Source organism: Neurospora hispaniola (assembly GCF_033458365.1).
Source record: "Neurospora hispaniola strain FGSC 10403 chromosome Unknown B0T23scaffold_3, whole genome shotgun sequence".
Lineage (NCBI taxonomy): Eukaryota > Fungi > Ascomycota > Sordariomycetes > Sordariales > Sordariaceae > Neurospora > Neurospora hispaniola.
Genome location: NW_026944408.1, coordinates 2,277,954 through 2,297,338, shown reverse-complemented (window position 1 = coordinate 2,297,338; position 19,385 = coordinate 2,277,954). Strand labels below are relative to the sequence as shown.

Sequence of the window (19,385 nt, the reverse complement as noted above, 5' to 3'; positions counted from 1 at the left end):
TGTTATATACGCAGATCTGTAACATTAGTCCATACGACATCCACCGTGTCATCTCAACAAGTAATGTCAATTCATCCATCGTCGGTCGGTGGCCAGATGAAATAACGTTTATTAATATGTAGTGTAGTGGTTGCGATTCAAGGTTTTACCCATGCTATCTTTCCGTGCTTGACCACTCAGAGACCTACCTACATACTTACCTAGATCGGCCTAGCCTCTTTGGTCTTGGAAGCTGTATCCCCCTTACGTGTTGTCTCACTTGGGGGACGCCCAGGGACAGGCTCAGGAACGCGAGGGTCCAATTGAGACAACAGGAGTCATGATGCCGACTGATTTGACTGAGGGGCACAGGGCGGCCATTCAGGTATAATCAACGAAGAGAATAGCTGGATATCGAGACATCTCAGGGATAACAACTAGCAAAACGTAAGTGAGTTCTGGAAATCTTCCGAAATCTTCGACTCATGTGGAATGATGACCCGATATGGCGACTCTCTTCACCCCCTTTCATCATACGCAGTTTCTTTCATGTTGTGACAGCCTGTTGAGATCAGAACAGCCGGACGGTGAACGTGGGAGTTTCTGACTGTGTTGGCAGATACTGCTTCCACAGTTAAAGTCAACACCGAGTCCAATGGTAGGTAGGTATCTGAGCCTGGCGTGGAGCAATTCCGTTGTGTACTTATATAAAGTGCGGGCTGGTGCGGGTAGGTGTTGGCAGGCAGTGGCAGGCTTCCATCAAGTTGAAGCTTTTCTTGGGCAAGTGTGACAAGCTTTGAGACAAGCTCGTAAGGTTGCTGCAAACGTGGGATCCACTTGTTAATCACGTTATGCAATTACGCCATGATGCGGGCTCTTTCTGCCTCCATCCCCATTTCCAAAGATCCAAGAGCAAACCTCCCGCTTTAGACATGGATCCCTGACAGGAGGGGTTCGTTATTCTAGCACCTATCGAAAAGAAGAAACAAAAGCCGACTCTGTTCACGATCGGACATCTATTCTCGTCTCGTCATCATGATCTTCCCCTGATCGCCTCCCCATTTCCTTCTCGTCCTTGCACAGTTCCCAGCGGGCCCATGTTCGGAAGATAACGGAGAATTTTACCAATCCACCGGTTCGACGGAAATATTGGACGTGGAGTTCTGAAAGGTTCAAGGCAACCAGTCAAGTCAAACTCAAAAGCCTCGACTTTGTGTGCTCGGAACACAGGAGGAACTGGAGGTGAGAACCATAACCGTGCCATATTCGACATGGACTAGGCATTCGAGTTCTACCGCATGTTCATCGTCGTCATCGCCCTCCAGCAGCATAATCCGAACATACCAATGCATGGACCATCAGTGGCAAGTCTACTACAACTACACACGTAGATGTAGCTGGTAGCCGGTGGCTGGCAAGCTGGCTCCTGATCAGTTCCAGTCCTTCTCTCCTGTTCATCCGGCGACGACATGCTTCGTCCTCCTGTGCAATGCAGAGATACAGCAGCGGAAGGCTGTCGAGTCGAGCCAATCCCACCCGCCGTATCATGTCCCTTCATGCTCTCATCCGTCTGAATGCAAGTGCCTTTTCACCCGGATCGGAAGGCAAACATGTCCATCGCCAATCTGGACTGTTGAAGCTCGCCAAGCTCTGCCCGATCAACATAAGCTACCAGCTCACCACTGGATCACTGGATCACTGGAATCCTCCGGTCAAAGTTGTGACGCTTCAGGTCGTAGACTTTGCGGTTTCTGATGCTGCCGGGCGGCCTGGAGTAGTGGACTGTTGAATCTGGTAATACAGCGAATAACGGTGACGTCCACGTTTTTTCTTTTTTGCTATTTTTTTATTTATTTATTTTTTTCTTTTTTTTCACCTACGGAGTCGGCTGTCGTCGGCCGGCCCCCCACAGCACTCACGCTCTCACGGCACTCGTGGTTATACACGTACCAAGCGGCCAGTTATCGTCTTCTCTACAAAATGAGGGTCTTTTCCCTCCCAATGATTCACAAGCTCCGTCAGAATACGAGGAACGGCGGGGCAAGTACGTGGGTCAGGTCTTGTTATCCTGTCCTATTGCTTCTCTCTGCCCATAAGAATTGAACCCTTGACATACAGCACTCTGCTATATAACTCACAAGGTTATTGCCTCATGTATGATCGAATGGTCATGTTGCGCAACAATGCACTGCATACCTTGTCTCCGAGCGGTGGTTCGGTTTGGGGACCTGTACCCAAATCCTAGTACCATCTTCGGATCCGTGAACAAGCAACAAGCATTTACCCAGCTTGGCGGATCTTGAGCCATCCCGTTACGCCTCATGCTTCGCCAGCAGCATTTCAGTCCGAGCAGTCGGAGTATAACTGAGAAACAAGAGGACTAGGGTGACAGCCTCGCCTTTACCGACATCATCTCACTGCGCAACCATGAGGTGACGACAACAGCCAGTCAGGAAGCTAATGGCCCATATATAGATACTCCCCGCCAACAACTCCCATATTCTCGAATGTCAAGGCCAGGCCAGCCAACCAGCCATTAAGAGCTTTGCTTACTCAGTTAAAATCTCTAAGCTGACGACCTGGAGATGCTATCAGCCAAACGCATGACAGGAGACGACGCTGCCATTATCAGTGTTCAAGCACAAAATATTTCCCCTCACTCTCGCGGTTGTGAAACCACCAATGCCTCGCCAAGCGTTTTCTTTGGACACCCAACCCAACACCGGGCGGTCAAGAGGCTACCTCTAGACATACATCTTCGTGACGGTAGTGGTTGTATAGTAAATGGTGGCTTGTTTTACATATGGCTTAGGACCCTACCAGTTCAAGATGTCTGCCTCATCTTGATTACCTCCCTTCTTGACATAGGTTGTTTCATCGTTTGTCCGCCTATCGGAACCTTGAATGCTCCAATCAGATCATGTTCACACTTTGATATGATATGCCTGACTTGACGTGGTACATGGAGCATACGCGGACCACACACAGCTGATAGTAGTCGGAGGCCAAACTCAGACTCAATTGATGGTATCACCCAGAGAGGCGGTGGCTTTCTAGCTTTGCCTGGCTGTTAGGTATGCTTAGAGTGAGGCATTAGATGGTATATATGATGATGCCTGTAGGCGTCCAGTCCAAGCAGGGAACTGCCGGTGCGTACTGGTACTCAAAGAGTAGGCTGGCGAAGCTTCGAGTTCATGATTCACTGCAGTGGCTTCACCTCGCCGTAGTTCTCATCACAAGTATGGCTGCCAAAGCAATATCAAGGCCGGCAATTTGAAACTTATTCATCATATGCCGGCTCTAACTGTGCGGTACTTGTCTGCGAAATGCCTGAAAGATTGCTTGGAAGAGGCAGGCATGCAGCAAGCTCCGCAGGTCCAACTACAAAACATCAACGGCTCTTTACCTAAAGCCAATCATAAGTACCATGCGAAATGACGGCGTCCATCGAACCCATCTTTGTTGTAAATTTGACTTAATGTGTAACTGAGTTTCGCGGTATATGTCCAGGGCTGTCTGTATGCTTAAGACATTGGCAAGGCTTTTTTTTTTTTTTTTTTTTTTTTTTTTTTTTTTTTTTTTTTTCCCATCATTATGGTCAACCTTAACATGGGTTTCCTCACTCGGCTCTCGTACAATTACGGAAAGATGTCTTTTTTACAAGTCCTTCAACTGAATACGTGTAGTGCTTGCCGGTTTTTATGATAGACAATGCTAAACACCCTTTCGCCATGTTCGCCGTTTCGCTAAGTAGGTTAATGTATAAGGTTGGAAGGGACTATTGAGGTGTTTACGGTTTCGTACCTTGGAATTTCTTGATGAAGCTATGAAAACATGTGCCTCAAGCGGCGATCAAGTGGATAGGCGCTCGTAAAATAAAGATGGTGGAAAGATGGGCATGGCTGATCGGGAAAAGTAAGGTTGGCTAATTGATCATTGACACCCGTCATGAACCCGGTGAGATGGTTTCTATGTATATGTAAGTTGTTTACTCGACGGAGGATGTTGCAACTATCGCTTTTTTTTATGATCAATCCTCCGGGCACACTCATCACTTGATCCACTGAAAACCTGCCTGAACATGTTTATGTACACCCTCCTAACGCCATTTTATGTGACAACGTCCCCTTACAACCTGCTTCTCTCTACCACAACCCCCCAGAAATCAAAGCGAGCATACCAAAGGTCACTAGTGAAGGTATCCAAGCAACCAACCCTCCACCGACCATTCTCATTGCCCCGTTATTCCATAACATCACCGGCTTTCCCGGTTCCGGAGTCTCATCTATACTGCACACCACATCACAGCCACCCTCCCCATCCTTATCCCTCTCCCTCAGCATCACAGCTGCTACCCCACCACCATCTCTCTTCCTCTTTGCGGGATTTTCATCCGTGGCGTTATACACAATCTCCAACCATTGAATCTGTAGATACGCCGCGTCATCAACCGTCATGTTCCCGCTCCACTCGCCCCCATCGCTCCACGCGTTCAGTATAACCTTACTAGGATCTCTAGGTGTCTGGAACGAGATAGTCGCAACCTCGGTCCCATCCACGTACCAGACAGTTTCCTTGGGTGTCCAGTCAAGCCGGTGCACAGCCCAGTGGGTCCAATCCGGGTGGCCTGGGGGAAGCGTGATGTTCTTGGTAGCGTGATCGATCTCTTCGCCCTCTTCCGTATAGGACGGCTGGTTGGTGTACTGGATCGTGTTGCGCGGGTCCATGGTGCGTACTTCGAGATCAGACTCCTGCACGTCCGCGAGCCGGTCGGCGTCGCGGTAGGTGAATAAGGCAGTGATGGCGCCCGGGGAGCCGACGGTGCGGGCGAGCATGCGGACGGAGAGGTACTGAAAGCCGGGCGCGACGGACTCAATCTCGGAGGCGGTTTGGAAGTCTTTGAGACGTTGGGTGCGCAGGGTGAGCCAGGTTTGCGAGGACGGGTTGCGGTCGCCGTTGGCTTCAATGTAAACGTTATTGGGCGAGTTGACCATCAGCACTGTGGCGTCCTCGCGGATTTGGTGGCTGTTGTTCCAACTTAGGACCCAGAATGCCTCGGTCCATTCTTTGGAGGTGAAGTATTCGCTAGTGACGGGTGCACTTCCGCTGTCGTTGGGTTTGGTGATGGTGGGTGGGACGCCGGCGTGTTCAGCTAGGTTTCGGAAGTCTAGAAATTTGTGGGTGGCGAAGAAGGAAGCTTGTGTACCGTTTGTCAGGTAACACTCGCATTTTGAATCGTTGGTGAGAGAGGGTACCGCTGATGCTAGAGGGGAAACGATGGCGATGAGGGTGATGAGTGAGGGTAAACTTGTGTGAGTTCTTCCTCTCTGTTGATGTGCCTCCATCATGGCTCAAATCAAGCTCAGCCCTGCCACCAACAATCTTGAGTGTGGAAAGGTAAAGGTGAGTGGCCAGTACCGAATATCGATCAGTCAAAATCGAGATCTGAGTCAAGGGGTAGCCACGTGCAAAGCGAGATTCAACCACAAAGTTTGATGATTTTCACGGAAACAAGATTTGAGGAGTGTACCTGGATGCAATGACATACGGAGAGCTGATTGTAACAAGGGGCCCAATCAGTCCCTATGTGGATGCTGTGTATAAAGCAGCAGAAGAGCATACAAGATGCAATAAGTTGAGTAATGCAAATAGTTCAATCAACTTTCGAGCGAGAACTCTTGAAGTATTTCCTGAGCAGAATCGTCAGGTAAGTCAAACACAGGAGGCCGCCGAATCGAGGATGAAGAGATGTCTTGCTGTTTATAGTTTCCAGATGCTGTGCTTTGGTGGTACCAAGTCCCAAGTCGAGGCATCTCCGTCTTCGGGTCAATTGGCCAATGTTAGTGCTGGTCGACCACAGAGACCTCGCAAAGATAGCAGTCGGGGGAAGTGGTGATGTTTGGAAAGGCAGATGTGCATATGCCTTTTTTTTTGACGTTGACCCACAGAATAGAGTCAAGATGACCGTCTTTCTTGGTACCATAACCACTCTCCCTAGCCATGTTTGCCTGGGCCTTTCAGTCATTAACAAGAACAAACAGAAGGTGAGTGGGCTGAGCAAGCTGCGGACAATGACTGATTGAACCTCTTTTTCAAGGTTCAGGATGCCTGGATCAGCATTTTGCCAAAATACCACATGTGTGCAGTTGATAGGATTCACTTTCCGGTTAAAGACGCAAAGACGGTACAGCCAGTCCGTGATAGAAGTGGGGAGGTAGACCAGTTCGGAAGACAATATAAACTCACGACGCTTGCACCGCCGAGCCCCAACACGAGGAGCCACTTCCTGGCTCCAAGATCAGGTTAAGCTTATTAACTTGCAACCACGGCAGGATGCGAAGGAAGGGGCTTGTACGTTACCGCACCGACTTCGATGCGACGACACTATCGCAACGTCCACCATTTCCTCACTGTCAACATCAGCATGAGCACTTATTTGATACTCCGCACTGGTTTGAACAGCGGGATGGGATCTTTGGTACCGGGCCTTATGTCACATGGGTTGGAGTAGTGTAGCTGAGATGAGAGGCATGAGAGACGTTCGTGGCGGAAATCTCGACATTCCGATTGGAGGCTGCGCTCGCACTGATCTGCTGCAAGGGGGGGAACGAGAAGGGGAGCTGACAGTGACACTTTGAGGGAGTCGAGTCAGGTCCAGTGCTGACTGCTGAGTAGGTAGTTGGTCCTTGGAAGTCGATCGAGTCGACATCACATCTCCAATCGCATGTAAGATGTTGCAAAAAAAAAGTTCTACTGGCCAGCGTCAACAATTTGGAAACTCGTAGAAGATGTGAAGAGAGAAGTCCGATGGATGGAAGGGTGGCAGTGATTGTTTAAGCTTAACGAGCATCAATGGGTCCCCGATCCACAGGATGGATCCAAGACATAATGACCCACCAGGACGCCGATGTCCTTCTGACAGCTGCTGGCCAACTGTTGGGACACAGTTGGGACAGCTGTGAGGTGGCTAGGATTGCCGCCGGCATTCAGCTCTGGGCCGGTGCAATGGCGCCCTCTCTGGACTATTCCTCCCCTTCCATAAACATCATCTCCAACTCAACATCACGTAGGCTCAGCGGAAGACGTGAATCACCGGACTGCAGCATATCAAGCTCACCTTCCATTGTTAACCGCAATCAGCCTCAATCGCCTTTGCACTCTTACTTGGTACAACACTGCGCCCTTCAACTCTTCCTCCGTTTGCAGTAATCTTCTTCCCGGCACAGTAAGGCAACTGAATAAACCGTCAGGAAATGCATATGCTCGCCTTCATTCTACTACACTCAGACTGGTCGGCGTTTCATTGACAAGATCTAGCTCTGCAGTTCAATCACCAAAGACAAATCATAACCCGCCATGTCCACGCCACCTCCACCTGATTCCGCTACCGCCCAAGAAGTGGTGCAGGAGGAGCGTCAAGAAGATGGAACAAGGGCCACAGAGGCTACCGATGGGGCACATGAGGAGGCCGAAACAACAGAGCCCCCCGCCGCCACCGAAGAAGTGCTTGATAGCAATGAAACGGTAGAGGAACCGAAGTCTCATTCGGTTAAAGAAGGCCGAAGAGATCAAGAGCGCGAGGGCAGTCCCACGCAACAGCCGAAATCCGAGTCCCCAGACGGCCAAGATTCGTCGCAAGGTGACTACGAGTCGCCTTCACAATCGCCATCAAATAGGGCTGAGAGCGCCGAGCCCGGCGAAATCGACAAAAGCGCCGCCCCTCCCCTTCCTGACGAGCCTCTTCCAGACCACACATTCAACGGCGAATCATCGTCATCTGCTCCTCCTCTACCGGCCGAGCCGGCGCCCGAACCGGAAGACGACGGTTGGGAGTACCATTGGAACCCTAACGACTCTTCTTACTGGTTCTATAACCGCTTCAGCGGCGTATGGCAGAAGGAAAACCCACGAATTCCAACCGCGACAGCAGCGGCAGCAGCAGCAGCAGCAGCGGTGGTGGCGCCTGTGGTCGTTCCTCTTGATGTAGAACCCACAGCCATCAGCAACCCCATTTCCGTCGCCGGTGGCTACAATCCCGCCATTCACGGCGACTACGACGAGAATGCGTGGTATGCCGTCAACGCTCGCGCTGCTGCCGAGGCCGCCGCTGCCGCCACCAACCCGCTCGCTGGCTTGGACCCCACCATTGCCGGGGCCGACTTAGCCAGCGCCGGCTACTTCAACCGGGCCACGGGTCAGTGGCAAGCGCCGGACCAGAACGTAGAGCGTCACTCGGACGAGGCCAAGAGCAAAAGGCAGCTCAACGCTTACTTCGACGTGGACGCGGCGGCGAATATGCACGATGGCCGAAGTCTCAAAGCGGAAAGGTCGGGCAAGAAGCCAAGTAGGGCCGAGTTGAAGGCTTTCAAGGAAAAGAGAAGGGCAAAGAAGGAGGAAAAGAGGAGGGCTTGGCTGCGTGATTGAGCCACCCTCCCAGCATCGGTCAAGTGTGGTAGGCTTGCCGTTTTTTCTGGTTTTGCTTCTAGACGTAGAATCAGGCCCGTGGAAAATCAGCTTCGAGGCATACATTTCATTCTATACCCGGGGGGTCTTCGACGTTGACCACGCTTGTTATTTTGGCTTTCGATGCACAAGACATTCGGGGTAACCTTTGAGCTGGATAATTTGATTTTGGTTGGATGAAGTGGACAGGTCGTATAACAGAGTCCTTCAGATAGAGGTAAGTGGGTTTGTATGGAACCCGAAAGTAATTAGGGCCAAGCAGATCACCTTCCTGAGCCAATATGTATTTACAATAGTACTTGGACATCCAAATTTCCAAAGGTATCAAATCTACTCCTCATCCTCCTCCTCCTCATCCTCACTATCCTCAAGCGACATATCGATCTGGACGCTCTCCCCACTATCGCTGTCCTCACCATCATCTTCACCCTCTTTCTGTTCCATCACAGCCACAACTGGTTTCGCGGACACCGGGGCCGGAGCGGGCGTAGAGACCTCCTCCACGACCTCAGCGGTGGTAGTAGTGGCAGACGTATCCTCTTCAGCCTCAACAGTCTTTCTCCTCGAACTTCTGGTGACTCTCTTAGGAGGATTCGCGGCCTCCTCTCCAATTTTACGCTTCTTCATCGAAGCGCGCTCAGCTCTCGATTCGGGACTGTCGATAGGGACGATGGTGAACGGGTTCGGTTTGCTGGTGGCGACATCTTCAGCAGCACTCTTTTCCGCGGTAGCACCCCAAACTCCGGCGGCGGCGGCGGCGGCGGCAGCAGCAGCCTTGCTCTTCTGATTTTGATCCTCAGCAGCGAGTTGGGCACCCGCCTCATTATCCGCATCCGCCTCAGCGTCAACCATATCTTCATCCTCATCCTCATCCTCATCCTCCCCTTCCTTACCACCAGTATTCGCGGCAGCACCAACCACCTCATCCAACCCCTCCGCCGGATCCCAACTTGTAGCCACGGTCTGGCTCACACCAGCACCAACTCTCATCAGATTCGTCCTCAACACCTCTACCTCCTGATCGGCAGGGAACTGCCTGACCAAGAACGGCAAAATGGTAGGGTAGTATCTACCGCGTGTGTCCTTGTACGGGTTCAGCACGCTGGCGAGCATCGCTTGCTTGCTGTTGGCTAGGATGGCGGTGCGGTCGACCAGGCCGCGCGCTTCGGGACTGAGGTGGCGCTGCGGGAGGCGGGAGAGGAAGAGGGGGAGGAGGGAAAGGGCGGCGGCGAAGAGGGGATCCGAAAAAGAAGAAGAATGGGTGGTGGAAGTGGTGGTTAGGTAGACGTCCGCATTGCCCGAGGACTGGACTTTCTGGGCGTTCAGGATGCCGGCGCCGTTTCTACCGGCCGTGGGTTTCTTGGGGTTGGGGTTGGGGTTGGTGCTGCTACTGTCCTGCTTGCCGCCGGCGGGGGAGTCGTAGTGGCCCGTGGCGCGGAGGATGTCCTGGCACGTGGCCTGGATGACGGGAGCCATGGAGTCGACGCTGAGTTTGAGGAGGCCCGGGCCGGAGATCTCAAGAAGCTCCTTGGCGAGGACGTAGACGGTCTCGCGGATGGCGGCAATGTGCCGGCCAGAGGTGAAGACGCGGACCATCTGGTCGAGGATGTCGGTGGCCAAGGGCAGGGTGTTGGCAGCCAGGCGACGAAGGAGGACGGTGTGCAGGTTAAGGATGGCCGTGTGGACTTCGGGGAGAACGCTCCAGAGCTCGGCTTTTTCGTCTCTGCTGATGGCTGGGTTCGTCTCGACGCTGTCTTCGCCGGTGGTGGGCTTGGGAAGGGTGATGAGAGTGATGCGGGACGCGAGGTCGAGGAGCTCCCCGACGGGAATGGTGATAGGGGCTTTGGTGGGAACCTTGAGGTACTCGATAAGTTGACCGATGAGGCCGGTAAGTCTCTCGGCGCCGGCAGTGACGCCGGTCCATGCAGGGAGTTCATCGGCCTCGTCACCTCCCCCGGATGGCTCACCATCAGTACGGATTGTGTCCACTCTATAGCCGGCGGTGGATTCCCAGGACTCCCGAACGGAACGGAAAACTTGATCGGCCGTAGCATGGGCCTCCTTGGTATAGGATTTAATGCCCTTAACCCACTCGTCGCTGCTACCGTTCTTGGGCGCCGTATAGTGAAGCACAATAAGCAGCGAGCGGGCGCTTTCTCTTAGGCTTTGGGGGACGGTGACGGCGTCAGACATGGTAGGAGCGATGTAAGCCTTGAAGGCGGCTCGAATCTGGGCGTTGAAGGGTCTCGTGGTAGTAGGATACAAGGACACGATCTTGGAGAGAGAGCTGGCAACAGTATCGACAAAAGACGTGGGAACCTTGGGTGCCTTGCTCGAGGCAGGCGGCTTGACGAGGTTTAACATGGCAGTGACGAAGCTTGGGAGAGTGGGCGTGGCCATCTCTCTGACCAGTGTCTGGTAACTCTGGAGGAGAGAGTAGATCTTGGTCAGGGTGATGACACATAGCTCCTTGGACACCAGAGGATCAGGTTTCTATGAGCTTATTAGCATGAGATTCCGAGGTTCGCCGGTGTCTACTCCGAGATTCTCACCCCCAAAATGCCGATCAAGCCCCTAATCCATACGTCTGAAGCCCTCAAGCTCTCCCATCCCCCAACATCAACGACGGCCTTGACCAGGAAGACAGCAGCAAAACGACCGGACGCACTCTTGCCGGCAAGAAGTGTAGTGATGTGAGTTCTCAATCTGTGAACAAGCGTAGCGGTTTCCGAAGACTTGTCCTTGGCCTTTGTCTCTGGCACAGCGGACAGGACCTCTCCGCAACGAAGCACATGGCTCACGAGGAGGGGACAGATGTGAGGAAGGTCGTCAACTGGTGTCGATGCGAGTCTGCGACAGAGAACACGCAGGTCCGGTGGCGGGATTGCCATTTTGTAAATTACACTCAACGGATATGTAAGCTAAGTGTTGATGTTGAAGATGAGGGTGGTTGTGTTGCTGAGGATGAAGACGACCCAAGTTTTTTTTTTTTTTTTTTTTTTTTTTTTTTTTTTTTTTTTTTTTGTTGTTTTCTTAGTAGAGATTTTGAGGATTCACACGTGCGGCCGGTTTTGGAACCCAGGTTCCCAACAACGTGCTCGGGTTTTGGGACAATCTATAACGTCAATTTCATGTATCAATGGCTTGGACTTCAAATCCGTTGATTTTCTAGAGGAAAACTTATGACGTTCAGTCTTTATGGGAGAAAGTTGGCAGTTTGCAGTCCGTTGCCATTCCCATATCGAAACTTTTTTTTTTCCTTTACTTTTAGCCCCGGCAGGCAAATCTAGTCTTATCGCATGGTCAGTTCGAGTCGTCACAGCAACTGAACTGAACTGTTTTACCGAGGGACTGTACAGGTAATTACACAGCAAAGTTACCACTACGTAACGATGCCCCTGACCCACCCGCTAAATGAGCAGTTAGGTTGTAGGGTCCGGGGTCCAGAGGGGCAGTACCTGAGTCCTGAAAGAAACCCCTTTATAGAGGCCGGGAGCTCTGCTTTCCAGGCGGTAAACGCAACCTTGGCGGCTCCTGCCGTGTCCGCTAGGTATCTCTAAGGTACCTACCTACGCCGGGCCCATGACGCCGCCACGTTCACATCAGGTCCCTCGTCCAGCTTGCCCGTGGCCAGGACGTCCATCCGGGTACCTGACATCAACCTACAAGGCCCATCCATCCCCTCCCCTCCTTTTCTCTAAACCAGGAACCCGACATAGCAACCACACAACGAAACCACGGACATTCCATATAGTCTGCTGAGGATACTCATATCACATGCCTCGTCTCGATAGGTCTTCGTAGTACGAGCTCTTTTGTAGACCAGGCAACATGGTAAGTGTCCCTTGCTCCACAGTCCGCCTTTGCCTTGTCTTCCGCCTCTTCCTTTCGACCCAGTTCCCGCTCCGCCTTTACGGCTTCGTATGCACAGACAGCGTACTGATTTCCCGTATGTAATTCTAGCCCGACGCGGTAAAAGCGGCGCACTATATCCAACAGCTCGACGATGCTCGTTGCGAAGAGAACTGGGATGCTGTCCCCGAGCTGGTCCGCAAGGTGCGGAAGCATGCGCCTGACCGGATATGTAAGCCTTTTACCATCTTCCTCGGCTACAATGTTGTTACTGGGCTTGGAGACTGACTCTCGCCCTCATCAGGTCTCACCTTGACGGCCGAAATCGAGCTGGCCATCACCAGAGCTTGTCAGAAGGCCGCGCCGCAGGACACCGATCGGCCAAGTACTGCAGGAGGGCCTGCCGTGGGCATCGAGGTGGCAAGCCACATACCGAACCTTATCACGGCCATCGAGAACGAAACTCAGCATCCCGAAGAAAGTTTCCAGGCCAAGGTCTGCCTAGGGTGGCTACATTGGGTCATGAAGGACTACCCCATCGCCTTGGTTCGACTCCCCAAGAACTTTGATCTCGAGTATCCCCAATGCGACAACTTGGACACCCTCTCTGAATGGACCAAGGTCTGCGCCTTAAAATCGACCTATCTTAGAGCGAACTGCCTGGCTCGTGATGGGCAGCGAGACATGGCCATGGCTGCATTTGAAGCAGCTCTGCCATCCCTCAGCAGCGTGTGGACCACCAAAACGGCCCGCCATCAGCTACGATACTGGGCCGAACTCTTCCTAACCGAATACTGCATGCTGGCAAGCCAAGCGATTCGCGAGAACGACGAGCTCCTTTCCGACCCCAACTGTCTTGCCAGCTTTCGAACGTGGTCCAAGTACTGGGCGAGCGCCAAGGGGCAACCGTTGGCTGGAGGTTATGGGTTTCGGGGCTCTGTGCCTAGGCGGCAGGTGTGGTCCGAATACTATCATGTGCTCTCCGAGCTCCTACAACGGGACCTCCCGTTTCCGACGGGCTACTCTGAGCCCAGCAATGACTCGTCCGCTAGGAGCCAGTTGCGCGCTGAACTGAAGAAGGTGGAGATCATTTTCCAAGGGCTGCTATATACCGAGACCAAGTTCCCAAGGGCCGACGAGCAAAGGACAGAGGTCGAACAGTTTGTCGATCGTGTCATGCAGAATTGGATCATCTTGAACGGCCACGGATGGAAAGAGCAGGATCTTGGTAAGGGCGGAAGAGATACCCTTAGCCACGGAACACTCGACACTTTGTATGGCGCCGCGACAAAGACATACCATTCGACATCTGTTTTGCGTCACCTTTTCACAGTCCATCTTGCCGTGGCCGAGTTCGACCTAGCTTTTGCTGCTTTTGATTCCTATTTGGACATCATCAAAAAGAGCAAAGCGCGAGTTGCCAAGACTGGACATCTTGAACCAGCTTTGGACGATGACGCGACTATGCTCGAAACTATTTCTGCGTGTATCGCCGCCCTCTGTCGATTTGGCGGTAGAGATGCGGCTGAAAAGGCCTACCATCTGGGATTGCAGTTAGAGAATCTGCTTGAAAGGCTAGCAAATGGCAAAGTGAGCGCAGAGGAGAATTTGAACGCCGCAAAGGACGGGCACTTGGTTCTCACGGCTGCAGAGTTGCTGCCCCCTCGCGCCTTGGCCCTGACATACCAGGCGGCTGGCCTCGCCAACGCGCAATGGGCGCGGATGACGTACGACTCAGAGTCTCGGACACACTTCCAGCAGAAGGCTGTTCACTGCTTATCCAAGTCCCTATCGCCTGAGCTCGGCTTGGGCGTGGATGTAAGGGGCGTTTTCGCTCTTGGCACTCTTCTGGCTGAGCAGCGGAACCTTCATTACGCTATTAATCTGGTCAAGACGGCGCTCTTGGAAGATGTTGACATTGATGAGAGCCAGGAGCTGTACAGAGGACCCTGCTGGCGAGAGCGGTCGCTAATCCCCCTTTGGCATCTGCTGGCGCTGATGCTTAGTGCACAAGAAGATTATGTTATGGCTGCTCGAGCCTGTGAAGGAGCTATGGAACAGTTCAAGGATCCATTTATTCTTTTTGGAACCAGGAGCTTGAATGGCGCTTACCAGAGTGAACATCTCAATGAGGCTGGTGTTGAGGATGGTGGCTATACTAGCCAGGGTATTGTCGATGAGATGGATGACTTTGAGAAAGAAAGCCTCCTTGAGATCAAGATGACTCAATTGGCTATTCTGGAGCTGGTTGAAGGACCAACAGTTGCCGTCAATGCCAGCTCGGAACTACTCACCCTGTTCACGAGATTGTTTGGTGATCTAGACCAAAAGGTGGAGCTAACAAAGCCAGAACTCCCCAGGACCGCGACCACTGCAGTGGCCAAGGAGCAAACTCGAAACAGAAGAGCAAGTGTATTCGGTAGTCGGTCAGTTCGATCAGGCCGTGGGATGAGACAGAGCATTTTCGGCAGTCACGATAAGAACCTGACTGGTATCCCGCCTGTACCCCAGGCTCCCGGAGCGCCAGCGATCCAAGTCACAAACAATGAGAACGCGCAATCAAAACGGAAATCACACAGCCTCAGCAGGAGTGCATCTGGTAGGAGGCACAGCTTGCGTAGGAAATCTCGCAGTGGAAGTCAAGGAGCCATAGAAGCACCTCCGCCGATGCCTGTTAACGGGAGCCTGGCGGATTACGCGGGCAAGGATGGTGCGGCGGCTGCTCCGCCCCCTGAAGAGCCGTCTATAGATGGGGTACAACGTACCAACTCGTTTGATTCGAACGAGGAATACAATGACGGAGAGGCTTCGGTTCTCGCCCAGGTTTACGGCTCGTTGCTACCGGTGATTCACTTTTCGCAGGAGCATAGCAAGAGGAAACGGAAGGCCATTCTCATCAAGGTCTGGCTAACCATCGCCGGGTTTTATCGGAGGGCTGGCCTCGTCGCCGATGCGCAACAAGCATGCACTGAGGCACAGAACATTGTTGAGGCATTGGAGGCCGAGATCCTGAATGATACAACTGGAGATGTTTCTCTCCGGGAGGCCGGATGGGGCGAGACCAAGAGCACCGAAGAGCTATATGCGGATGTATGGGCAGAGGTAAGGTTATCTGGTTATGTCGTTGTGAAAAGAAAACCGCCATGCTAACGTCTTTCACAGAAGGGATATCTGTCGGTTGCATGCGGGAAGCCTTATGAGGCGCGAGCGGATTTCGAGACCGCGTTAATGCACTTCCCTGACCACGCTGCCGCCATCGTTGGTCTTTCTGATATACTTTTGGATATTTACTCGGAGAAGCTCCTTCCGCCACCTGTTGTGCCGAGTTTCAACCTGGAAGACAGCATACTGAGCGATAACTCTTCACCGCTACAAGCAACCACCAAGTCCCCTGAACTGCGTTTGCAGCCTCTTGGTCTCAGTACGGCCAGGATGGAGAGCAAGCTAGACAAGGGGGAGGGTAACCTGGAAAACGGTATGGCTGCACTCAAACTGAAGGGTGCTTCATCACCAAACAAGTGCCCCGAACTCCCACCGCCGCATAAGGCGACCTCACTGCCACTGCACGACCGGCTTACGGCGAGGGATCGCGCATACGGATTGCTGTCGGGGTTGACCAAGTTAGGCACCGGATGGAACAACTCGGAGGCTTGGTTCACTCTGGCCAGGGCTTATCAGGAAAGTGGTCAAGTGGATAAGGCCAAGGGTGCGCTTTGGTGGTGCGTCGAGTTGGAGGATGGAAGGGGGGCCAGGGAGTGGACTTGTGTTGATGCTGGCGGGTATGTCTTGTAGGCGATGATCATTGCAAGAGCAAGTGAGTTGCAGCAGCTCTGTTGAATGAAACGCGCAGCAAGGGGCATTTGATTGGGGTTGTTATTTTGAACATTTTGATCACGTTGGACGTTGCTTATCATCTACAGACGACGAGATATCACTACGGTATGGATATAGATACGGAAAGGAAGTAGCAGAGAAAGATAGACGAGGTGTGGTAATCGAGTAATGCGTAATTCTCAGGCTCAAGTCTCCCCATGGTTACTCAAATCTCGCGAAGCAGACAAGTTTTTGGTGAGACGAAAATCCGGGACGACAGGAGTGAAACATTCGGACAACACCAAGCCGGCCCACTTTTAACCACTGTTTAGCATCGTAACGCTTCTTCACCCGGGCAACAGCAACCGAGCACTTTACATCTGACTCACAACTGGCTGTGGAAGAAGCTCATCCTCCCCCTCAAAACAAACAAGTTTTTTTCCCCCCAAGAAGTAAGCTATCGATACCAATCTCAATCAACACTGCTCGTTTCGATCTATTTAATAATATCTTGCAGGCTGAGAAACAGAGACGAAAAACATGTCTGCCATCCTCCCATCCATCGAGCTCACACTCGTCCTCGCCGCCACGCGCGACATGGGCATTGGTCTCAACGGTGGCCTTCCATGGACTGGTCTCAAGAAAGAGATGGCCTACTTTGCTCGCGTAACTAAGAGGTTGCCCAGTCAGGTAATTTTGATTTTATGCCCTTCCTTCCCTTCTTTTTCTGTGCCTGGTCATGTACCTCCCCTCCCTCCCTTGTTTTCCTTGCAGCGCGAACCCCCCCAACCAAGACTAACTCACACATCGCAGCTCGCCGGTACCAAAGCCCTCAACGCCGTCATAATGGGCCGGAAAACATGGGAGTCCATTCCGCCCAAGTTCCGTCCCCTCAAAGGTCGTCTGAACATCGTCATCAGTCGCTCTGTCACTTCATCTCCCCCCCTTTCCTTTCCGTCTTCTTCTTCTTCTGAAGTAGAAGAGGGACCGGTCATGGCTTCTTCCCTCGAGCAAGCTATCGAGTACCTTCACCTTTGCCAGCAGCAGCAGCAGCAGCAGCAGCAGCAGCAGCAAGAGGAACAACAAAAAGTTGGTAAGGTATTTGTGATTGGCGGCGGACAAATCTACGGTGCGGCGCTGAAGCTACCCAAGGAGGTAAGCAAGCGGATCTTGTTGACGAGGGTCTTGAGTCCGGAATTTGAGTGTGATACGTTTTTTCCTTTGGAGTTGAAGGAGGAAGGGGAGGCATCGGGATCTGAAGAATGGGTGAGGAAGTGCAAAGAGGAGTTGGACCAATTTGTGGGTGAGGAGATTCCCGAGGGGTTGCAAGTCGAAAATGGGACGGAGTATGAGTTTCAGATGTGGGAGAGGAGGTAGAAAGTCAATGAATGCATGGTGGCAGTGTTTTATTTCGTGCCTCTTAATTCCCCAGACTATGGTATCTACATCTTGTGCTTAGTTGCAGCACTTTTAGGTTCACCCTACATATGAACATCCATCCATCCAGCATGTCGTCCTTACCGTCAGTTTTGAACGGTATGCTTTTATAATACAAGGTAATTGTACAGTCCTCCACCCACCAACAACCAATCCACTATACTTTCTTCTACTCTCCGTCCCAACTCTAAGCAGCAGTCTTGAACTTGGGCACCGCCTTCGGCTTCTGGGAAGCAGCACCCTTAGGCTCAGCCTTCGGGCTTGTTACCGGCGACGCCTTCGCCTCGGCCTGTCCCGCCGCCGAAAGGCCCTCAACATCAGCCGCCGCCGCCGCACCCTTGCTCGTCTGCCCTTCCAGCGCCGGGACCAACTTATCCACCACCTGCAGCTCAGCATCCGGCTTGTTCTTGAACAAAGTAGGATGAAGCGCCAGACCGGCATCCTCCATGGAATCCAGATACTTCAAGCTGCTGCGCATCCAGCTGACGATGGCGGCCAGGGCGCGAACATCGACGTCCTCGCTCGCCTTGAACAGGTTGCGCCACACGGCAGCGGCGAGCACGGCGTCACCCTTTACCAGACCTTCGTCGTAGGCGAGCACGACGCCGCGCCACTGTACGAACAGGTCCTGCAGGTAGCGCTGGCGCATGACACGCGACGACATGTCGTGGGTGCGGTCCATCTTCTCCTCGGCCTGGTGGAAGAAGTGATCGACCAGCTGGGCCTGCCAGGTGGCGTGGGCGTCCTTGTCGAGGCAGCGCAGGCGGACGACGACGAGCCAGAGGTGGAGCATGGTTACGTGGGCCCAGGTTGAGAAGGTTGGGAGAAGGCCGAATTCTGTAAAGTCAAAAAAAAAAAAAGAAAGTTAGCTTTGATAGTTACTGGGTCGCGATAGAATGTTTGGCCGAGCGTAATTTCTGAGCAGGAATTAAGAAAAGCAAGCGCATTGTACGTACTCTCGTGCCAAATGCTCCCATTACCAACACCAATCTCTTCGCCATCCGCCGTTTCCTTCACCCTTCCGGCTTTCCTGTCCTCGGGGGTGATGGTGTAGTCGGCCTGCTTGGCACAGTCCTTGTAGATGCGCTGGGTGGCGCCATAGGCGATGTAGGATGAGCTCTGGTTGCCGGCAACGGATGCCAGAAGCTTGCGGAAGCCACCAGCCAGGCCGCCGCTCCCCTCGCCGCCTTCAGCACGGCATTGGCGCGTTGTGTGTATCCGTCGAAATTGTTGTGAGAGGAGGCTTGTGCTTCTTCTCGTACTGCTGGCGGTGGTGTTGCTGGACTGGGAGAAGGATAGCGCGGCGCGCGCCGTGGTGCTCTCGGCAAAGAGACCCTGGCGCAGGGTCGACGTTGCGGCCGGTCCTCTCGGGAGGAGGAGGCCGAGGCTGGATCTGCAGCTGGGGCAAGCCATTGGTCGGGGAATTATTGCTCGGGCCGGGAAGCTGACGGGAATCTATGCTTTGTTCGGGGCTCGGGGCTCGGAGGTTGGTGGATTCGGCAGCAGTTCCGGGATCTCGGATGGAGGACGGACGTTCTTCACTTTCGCATTATGCCGTCATGGTGAATTGGCGCTTCTGATGGACAAGGCTCCTAAACTGAAAATGTCTGCCGGTGATTGCACAGGGTTAGGGTCGGAGGTGTTTCCATCCTGTGCTTGCTACAGTCTCTTGGCCATTGTCATTGCATCTGCTAATAACGCCTCAAAGCATGAAGCTCTTATGCAAAACGGACGGACAGAATTCACTGTGATGCCGGCTTGTCTTCTCCATATCGATGAGGCTTTTGCTGTATTCTGTTGACTTGTAAATGGGGGAGAGCGTGTGGTATGATCGATGTACT

The 19,385-nt window shown here is 52.8% G+C and overlaps 6 protein-coding genes across 6 annotated transcripts; 3 read left to right on the top strand and 3 right to left on the bottom strand.

The window, feature by feature from the left end:
* Nucleotides 1–3,887: 3,887 nt before the first annotated feature.
* Nucleotides 3,888–5,480, bottom strand: B0T23DRAFT_114368 (concanavalin A-like lectin/glucanase domain-containing protein). Its single transcript, XM_062831921.1, has one exon. The coding sequence runs from the start codon at nucleotides 5,325–5,327 to the stop codon at nucleotides 4,125–4,127; it is 1,203 nt and encodes a 400-aa protein (XP_062694088.1). The 5' UTR covers nucleotides 5,328–5,480; the 3' UTR covers nucleotides 3,888–4,124.
* Nucleotides 5,481–5,939: 459 nt separating this feature from the next.
* On the top strand, nucleotides 5,940–6,490 carry B0T23DRAFT_394759 (uncharacterized protein; the record flags this gene model as incomplete). The annotated part of the gene is made up of 3 exons (XM_062838147.1): nucleotides 5,940–6,023; nucleotides 6,077–6,281; nucleotides 6,312–6,490. The coding sequence occupies 3 exons, from the start codon at nucleotides 5,940–5,942 to the stop codon at nucleotides 6,488–6,490; spliced, it is 468 nt and encodes a 155-aa protein (XP_062694087.1).
* Nucleotides 6,491–7,335: 845 nt separating this feature from the next.
* Nucleotides 7,336–8,403, top strand: B0T23DRAFT_427641 (uncharacterized protein; the record flags this gene model as incomplete). The annotated part of the gene is made up of 1 exon (XM_062840079.1): nucleotides 7,336–8,403. One exon carries the CDS (start codon nucleotides 7,336–7,338, stop codon nucleotides 8,401–8,403), a length of 1,068 nt encoding a protein of 355 aa, XP_062694086.1.
* A 184-nt stretch (nucleotides 8,404–8,587) lies between these two features.
* B0T23DRAFT_114409 (rRNA processing/ribosome biogenesis-domain-containing protein) lies at nucleotides 8,588–11,422 on the bottom strand. The gene is made up of 2 exons (XM_062831922.1): nucleotides 10,995–11,422; nucleotides 8,588–10,935 (listed from the first exon to the last, which is right to left on the bottom strand). The coding sequence occupies exons 1-2, from the start codon at nucleotides 11,331–11,333 to the stop codon at nucleotides 8,773–8,775; spliced, it is 2,502 nt and encodes an 833-aa protein (XP_062694085.1). The 5' UTR covers nucleotides 11,334–11,422; the 3' UTR covers nucleotides 8,588–8,772.
* An 851-nt stretch (nucleotides 11,423–12,273) lies between these two features.
* On the top strand, nucleotides 12,274–17,484 carry B0T23DRAFT_403520 (uncharacterized protein; the record flags this gene model as incomplete). Its single annotated transcript, XM_062838788.1, has 6 exons — nucleotides 12,274–12,276; nucleotides 12,442–12,526; nucleotides 12,599–15,396; nucleotides 15,457–16,077; nucleotides 16,639–16,797; nucleotides 16,921–17,484. 6 exons carry the CDS (start codon nucleotides 12,274–12,276, stop codon nucleotides 17,482–17,484), a joined length of 4,230 nt encoding a protein of 1,409 aa, XP_062694084.1.
* Nucleotides 17,485–17,607: 123 nt separating this feature from the next.
* On the bottom strand, nucleotides 17,608–19,351 carry B0T23DRAFT_114332 (ubiquinol-cytochrome C chaperone-domain-containing protein). Its single transcript, XM_062831920.1, has 2 exons — nucleotides 18,501–19,351; nucleotides 17,608–18,390 (listed from the first exon to the last, which is right to left on the bottom strand). Exons 1-2 carry the CDS (start codon nucleotides 18,955–18,957, stop codon nucleotides 17,732–17,734), a joined length of 1,116 nt encoding a protein of 371 aa, XP_062694083.1. The 5' UTR covers nucleotides 18,958–19,351; the 3' UTR covers nucleotides 17,608–17,731.
* Nucleotides 19,352–19,385: the final 34 nt, after the last annotated feature.